Raw genomic sequence first — 7,289 nt, 5'->3', positions numbered from 1 at the left:
GCCACAGGGAAGAAGGATCTCCTGTGGCGTTCTGTGCTGCATCTTGGTGGAACCAGTCTGTTGCTGAAGGTGCTCCTCAGGTTGACCAGTGCGTCATGGAGGGGGTGAGCTGTATTGTCCAGGATGCTCCACAGTTTGAGATCAGGTACAGAGTGCTGGAGTAACTCAGTGGGTCGGGCAGTATCAATTGTGGGCCGAAGGGCCTGTCCTGTGCTGTACTTCTGTTGTATGTTCCTTAATGCAGAATCTTGCTGCACGATCTCTGTACGCAGTGGTTTGGCTTCTGAGGAGCGCGGGGAGCGGGTGGGAGTGCGGGCTGAGAAGTGCACATTAACATTCCCATGCTGAGAGATTGATTAGTTTCTACAAGGCAGCGAGATATCGCCAGTCCCAGCCAGCTTAGTGGCTCCAGAGGGAAGCTTACTGGAGATTGGTGCCATTAATTTAACCTAGATATTCAGTGGAGTAAGACTGGGTGTAGAAGTGAAACCGAAGCAGGAATGAGAAGCAGAATCCGTTTAGTTTATTGTCACGTGTACTGAGGTACAGTGAAAAGCTTTTGTTGCGCGCTATCCAGTCAGCGGAAAGACAACACATGATTATAATCGAGCTATTTACAGTGTGCAGATACATGATAAAAGGATAATGTTTAGTGCAAGGTAAAGCCAGTAAAGTCCGATCAAGGATAGTCTGAGGGTCACCAATAAGGTAGATAGTAGTTCAGGACTGCTCTCTGGTTGTGGTAGGATGGTTCAGTCCAGGGTAGGATCAGGATAGGACTTTATTCCTTTATGTGTGTACGGAACCAGCTGCCAGAGGAGGTAGCGTTTAAAAAACATTTGGACAGGTACATGGATAGGACAGGTTTAGAGGGATATGGGCCAAACGCAGGCAGGTGGGACTAGTGTAGATGGGGTATGTTGGGTGTTGTGGGCCGAAGGGCCTGTTTCCGTGCTGTGTGACTCTGTGACTCAAGGATTCTGGTGTTCAAAATCATGAGAGGAATAGGTCAGGTAGATGCACAGAGTCTCTTGCCCAGAGTTGGGGAATCGAGGACCAGAGGACATAGGATCAAGGTGAAGGGGAAAAGATTTAATTGGAATCTGAGGGGTAACTTTTTCACACAGAATGTGGTGGGTGTATGGAACAAGCTGCCTATCACATGAACTTATGAACTAGTACAGATGGGAAATGTTGGTCGGTGTGGGCAAGTTGGGCCGATTGGCCTGTTTCCACGCTGCATCCCAAAACTAACCAAACTAAACTAAAATAAACTAGACTAACCTAGACTAAACTAGACTAACCTAGACTAAACTAACCTAGACTAACGTAAACTAAACTACATTAGTGTAGATGGGCCACGTTGGTCGGTGTGGGCAAGTTGGGTGATGGACATGTCTCCACACTGCCACACTCTACGCCTCTATCTGGTGGTGTGCGTTTTCACAGTTTGAATGACGAAGATGGCTCCATCCACGCTCTGACCTTTCTGCTCTCTTTAGATAACTGCGCGGTGGTGATGGAGATCGACCACGACCGGCAGATGGTCTACTCGGAGACACTGTCGCTGGCCAACTTTGACCATGAGATGCTGCTGGGTGCCCTGCAGCCCTCCGAGGAGCAGGTGGCCAACCGTCTGACCATGCCCATCGTCACCACCCAGCTAGATACCAAGAACATCGCCTTCGAAAGGTAACGCTGCATTCACCAAGAGTAGTCATGTGATAGGATCAGAATTAGGCCATTCGGCCCATCAGGTCTACTCCGCTATTCTATCATGGCTGATCTATCTCTCCCTCCTAACCCCATTCTCCTGCCTTTTCCCCACAACCCCTGACACCCGCACTAATCAAGAATCTATCTATCTCTGCCTTAAAAATATCCACTGACTTGGCCTCCACAGCCGCCTGTGGCAAATAATTCCACAGATTCACCACCCTCTGACTAAAGAAACTTTTCCTCATCTACTTCCTAAAGAAACGTCCTTTAATTCTGAGGCTGTGACCTCTGGTCCTAGACTCTCCACATCCACTCTATCCAGGCCTGTTCCATCCACTGTAGCCGAGAGTGTATTATTGTCTTGTGTCCCAGATAGAACAGTGACATTCTTACTTGTAGCAACACAACACAATGATGGATACACAGGGCTCTGTAAATAATAAATATAGTGGAGGGAGCATGGTGTAGTACAGGAGCAGGCCCTTCGGCCCACAATGTCCGTGCCGAACATGATGCCAAGATGAACTAATCACCTCTTCTTCTGCTTTCGTGTCCATCTTCCATGTTGCAAATGTTGACCTCGCTGTCATCATTCGGTGACAATCGGTGGGAGCCGTCACTTGTCGCAGTAGATGATGGAGGCAGCAGAATTAGCCCAGCCCCGCGACGTGGACAATTCTGCAATGGGGCCACTAATCTCCTCTGTCCGCACGTGATCCGTATCCCTCCATTCCCTGCATATCCACCTGCCTGTCTAAAAGCCACTTAAACACCTGCGCCAGATACTGGCAGAACGACATCTGAGATTGCAACGGACTCGAAGAAGAAGAAGAAGACTTAAACACCACTATGGTATCTGCCTCCATCACCACCCCTGGCAGCGCGTTCCAGGCACCCACCACCCTCTGTGTAAAAAACACTTGCCCCGCACATCTCCGGTAAACTTTGCCCGTTTGCCTTCAAGCTCCGCCCTCTAGTATTTGGGAAAAAGGTTCTGCCTGTCTACCCAATCTACGCCCCTGATCATTCTATAAACTTCTATCGAGTCTCTCCCCCTCAGACTCTGACTTTCCAGAGAAAACAATCCAAGTCTGCCCGTCTTCTCCTGGTAGATACACCCTCTAATCCAAGTATCATTCCAGCATCTATGGAGCTAAGGAAATAGGCAACGTTTCGGGCCGAAACCCTTTCGGGTTTCGGCCCGAAACATTGCCTATTTCCAGAAGGGTTTCGGCCCGAAACGTTGCCTATTTCCTTAGCTCCATAGATGCTGCTGCACCATAACTCAATGGGTCAGGCAGCATATGTGGAGAACATGGATAGGTGACGTTTCACAAAATGCTGGAGTAACTCAGCGGGTCAGGCAGCATCTGTGGAGAACATGGATAGGTGACGTTTCACAGAGTGCTGGAGTAACTCAGCGGGTCAGGCAGCATCTGTGGAGAACATGGATAGGTGACGTTTCACAGAGTGCTGGAGTAACTCAGCGGGTCAGGCAGCATCTGTGGAGAACATGGATAGGTGACGTTTCGGGGCGGGGACTCTTGTCTGAAGGAGGGTCCCAACTAGAAATGTCACCTATCCATGTTCTCCACAGATGCTGCCTGACCTACGAAATCATGAGAGGAATAGTCGGGTAGATGCACAGAATCTCTTGCCTCGGAATCTCAGTAGGGGAATCGAGGACCAGAGGACATAGGTTCAAGGTGAAGGGGAAAAGATTTAATAGGAATCTGAGGGGTAACATTTTCATACAAAGGGTGGTGGGTGTATGGAACAAGCTGCCAGAGGAGGTAGTTGAGGCTGGGACTATCCCAACGTATAAGAAACAGTTAGACAGGTACATAAATAGGACAGGTTTGGAGGGAGATAGGCCAAACACAGGCAGGTGGGACTAGTGTAGCTGGGACATGTTGGCTGGTGTGGGCGAGTTGGGCTGAAGGGCCTGTTTCCACACTGTATCACTCTATGACTGTGATCGGCTGAGTTACTCCAGCACTCTGAGCCCCTTAGTTATAGTGAAGAAATTACTTGCATGTTTGTTGTACAGAGACGACATGAAAATAAATGTTAAATGTAAACCAACATCAAGAACTGGTTCAAGATTGTCCCTGGAACACTTGCCTGAGGAGGTTCCATTGCTTGTTGCTCCAGCATTAAGAGGATTATTACCTTCTCTCACCTCATTTGAGGCCATGTTCTGTCGCTCTGGATCATTGATCCGTTCTCTAAACGCCGGGTAATTGCATCGTGCCCATCACCATGCCAACGCTGCCTCCTTCTCTGCTGTTTCCTGCACAGAAATAAATCCGGAATCTTGGGATGGAGAAGTGAGAAAACTGAAGTCATAAACGGATACGAGTCCAAGGTGAAAGAACTCGCAGCGATGATGGTGATGATGATGATGATGGTGATGATGATGGTGATGGTGATGATGGTGATGGTGATAGTGGTGATGATGATGATGATGATGATGATGATGATGATGGTGATGATGATGGTGATGGTGATGGTGATGATGATGATGATGGTGATGATGATGATGATGATGATGATGATGATGATGATGATGATGATGATGATGGTGATGGTGATGATGATGATGATGATGATGATGATGGTGATGGTGATGGTGATGATGGTGATGATGGTGATGATGATGATGATGATGATGGTGATGGTGATGATGATGGTGATGATGGTGATGATGATGATGCAGTGGACCACGAGGGGCAGGAGGGTCTTATTGTCATGTGTCACCAAACACAGCAGTGACATTCTCACTTACAACTCTCTCTCTGTCTCCCTCTCTGTCTCTCTCTCGCTCGCTCTCTCCCTCTCTCTTTTATATGGAATATATACACACAACAAACTGAACTCCATCTGCAACTGGTTTCTAGACTGAACAACAGACCTCAGATACTTTGTTCAGACCAGTGCCTCCTCTCTGACCCTCAGCTGTGGGCACCCTCAGGGTTGAGTGCTCATGACCCCGCCTTCACCCATTGTTGGGTCTCGACCAACAAGAGAGAGAATCCCAACAAAGGCTGCGTGTGCCCCCCTGGTCACAGAGTCATAGAGAGATACAGTGTGGAAACAGGCCCTTCAACCCAACCTGCCCATACTAGCCAACATGCCCCAGCTACACTAGTACCACCTGCCTGCGCTTGGTCCATATCCCTCCAAGCCTGTCCTATCCATGTATCTGTCCAAATGTTTCTTAAATGTTGGGATAGTCCCTGCCACAGCAATCTCTCCGGCAGCTCGTTCCATACACCCACCACCCTCTGTGTGAAAAAGTTACCACTCAGATTCCTATTAAATTGTTTTGCATTCACCTTAAACCTCCAGTATGTCCTCTGGTCCTCGATTCCCCTCCTGTGGGCAAGAGTCTGTGTGGATCTATACAGCACGATGTCTGTCTGTGTCGCACGCACCCATGTTCTCTCCTGTACCTCACCCAGGTTTACGGAGCTTCCAACGTGGAACTGGTGAGCAGAACAAGGACAGAACACCTATCAGACCAGAACAAGGGCAAGAGCAAAGGTGAGAGGCCGACACGCTGAGTCCAGGGGCTGCAGGTGGAGCAGGGAGCGGGTGGTAGTGGCGTCACCACTGGGAGGGATAGCAGGGAAGTGGTGGACTGAGTGGACCCCAGTCAGCAGCAGAGCTACTCCCTGAACCTTGTCACAGACGGCGGTGGAGGCCAAGTCAATGAGTATTGATAAGGCAGACATAGATAGATTCTTGATTAGAACGGGTGTCAGAGGTTATGGGGAGAAGACAGGAGAATGGGGCTAAGAGGCAGAGATAGATCAGCCGTGATTGAATGGCGGAGTAGACTTGATGGGCCGAATGGCCTAATTCTGCTCCTATCACTTATGAACTAATTAAGTCAGTGATGGGAAGATAACTATTTATTTACAATTGGTTAAAGATGTTTAAGAAAGAACTGCAGATGCTGGAAAAATCAAAGGTAGACAAAAATGCTGGAGGAACTCAGCAGGTGAGGCAGCTTCTATGGAGAGATGGAATAGGTGACGTTTCGGGTCGAGACCCTTCTTCAGACAATTGGTTAATTCACCAACGTTTGTATTTGGGCACTGTTGATGCTGGGGGAGGGGTGGAGGGTGGTGGGGGATGGGGTGTGGGGGTAGGCGTAGGGGTGGTGGGGGGTGGAGGATGGTGGGGTGGGGGGTGGGGGGAGAGGGGAAGGGTTGGTGTGGGTGGGGTGTTGGGGAGTGGGGGGTGGGTGGGGTGGAGGATGGTGGGGTGGGGGTGGGGGTGGGTGGGGTGTTGGGGAGTGGGGGGTGGGTGGGTGTGGGGGGAGGGGTAGGGGGAGGGATAGGGGGGGGGGGTGAGCAAGGCTTTGCATGCTATAATACTGTTCCTTCAACTCCCATTCCAATGATACGGTAATCTGCATGATCTTATCCAGACCAAGCTGACCAATCCCGTTGCCCACAAACTTCACCGAGCATCGACTAAATAACATTCTCCACAGGTTACTTCAAATCCTACTTCAACATCAAGATCGTAAGACATCAAACTCACCATCCCAAACAAGCTTAGTTTAGTTTAGAGATCCAGCACGGAAACAGGCTCTTTGACCAACCGAGTCCGCACCGACCAGCGATCCCCCCACACTAACACTATCCTACACACACTAGGGACAATTTACATTTATTCTGAGCCACTTAACCTACAAACCTGCACGTCTTTGGAGTGTGGGAGGAAACCGAAGGTATTGGATGAAACCCACGTAGGTCACGGGGAGAACGTGCAAACTCCGTACAGACAGCACCCGTAGTCAGGATCGAACCCGGGTCTCTGGCGCTGTGAGGCAGCAGCTCTACCCGCTGCACCACCGTGCCGCATGTATGGGAGGAGGCTCAAGTAACAGCAGATACTGGAATCTGGAGCAAAGCACCAAGTGCTGGAGGAACTCAGCATGTCAGGCAGCATCTGTGGAGGGTAATGGGTAGAAAATGTTATGGGTCAGGACCCTTTGTTTCTCAGTCTGAAGAAGTCTCGAACCGAAACGTCACCTATCCATGTTCCCCACAGATGCTGCCTGACCCGCTGAGTTACTCCAGCACTCTGTGAAACATCACCTATCCATGTTCCCCACAGATGCTGCCTGACCCGCTGAGTTACTCCAGCACTCTGTGTTTGGTTCAGATATTGTAAATGACCACCCAGACAAAAAAATAAAATAAAATGTGTGGTCTTGAAAGTGATGAAGGGGTGGACAACTATTCCCTGTTAGTGGTTAGTTGGGAAAGATCTTGTGCAATCAATGATCAGTCAGAGTTAGAAGAACCGTATGTGGTATTATGAAGCAGGCCAGACTGAGGAAATCAATGAACCATGAAACACACAGAGTAACAGAGTCACAGAGTGATACAGTGTGGAAACAGGCCCTTCAGCCCAACGTGCCCACACTGCCCAACATGTCCCAGCTACACTAGTCCCACTGCCTGCGTTTGGTCCATATCCCTCTAAACCTGTCCTATCCATGTACCTGCCCAATTGTTTCCTAAACGTTGGGATAGTCCCAGCCTCAACTA

The 7,289-nt window shown here is 49.4% G+C and overlaps 1 protein-coding gene across 2 annotated transcripts in view; it reads left to right on the top strand.

Moving 5' to 3' along the window:
* The window catches only part of ankrd13b (ankyrin repeat domain 13B), a 118,796-nt gene that overhangs the window by 88,836 nt on the left and 22,671 nt on the right, over positions 1-7,289 (top strand). For both annotated transcript variants that reach the window (XM_033046309.1, XM_033046308.1), the window contains exons 6-8: positions 1,503-1,692; positions 4,021-4,087; positions 5,184-5,265. In XM_033046309.1, coding sequence (XP_032902200.1) covers positions 1,503-1,692; positions 4,021-4,087; positions 5,184-5,265 — 339 coding nt within the window. The remainder of the gene's footprint in view (positions 1-1,502; positions 1,693-4,020; positions 4,088-5,183; positions 5,266-7,289) is intronic.

This window comes from Amblyraja radiata, chromosome 28 (genome assembly GCF_010909765.2).
Source record: "Amblyraja radiata isolate CabotCenter1 chromosome 28, sAmbRad1.1.pri, whole genome shotgun sequence".
Taxonomy (NCBI): Eukaryota; Metazoa; Chordata; class Chondrichthyes; order Rajiformes; family Rajidae; genus Amblyraja; species Amblyraja radiata.
This window is presented reverse-complemented; position numbering and strand designations above follow the sequence as displayed.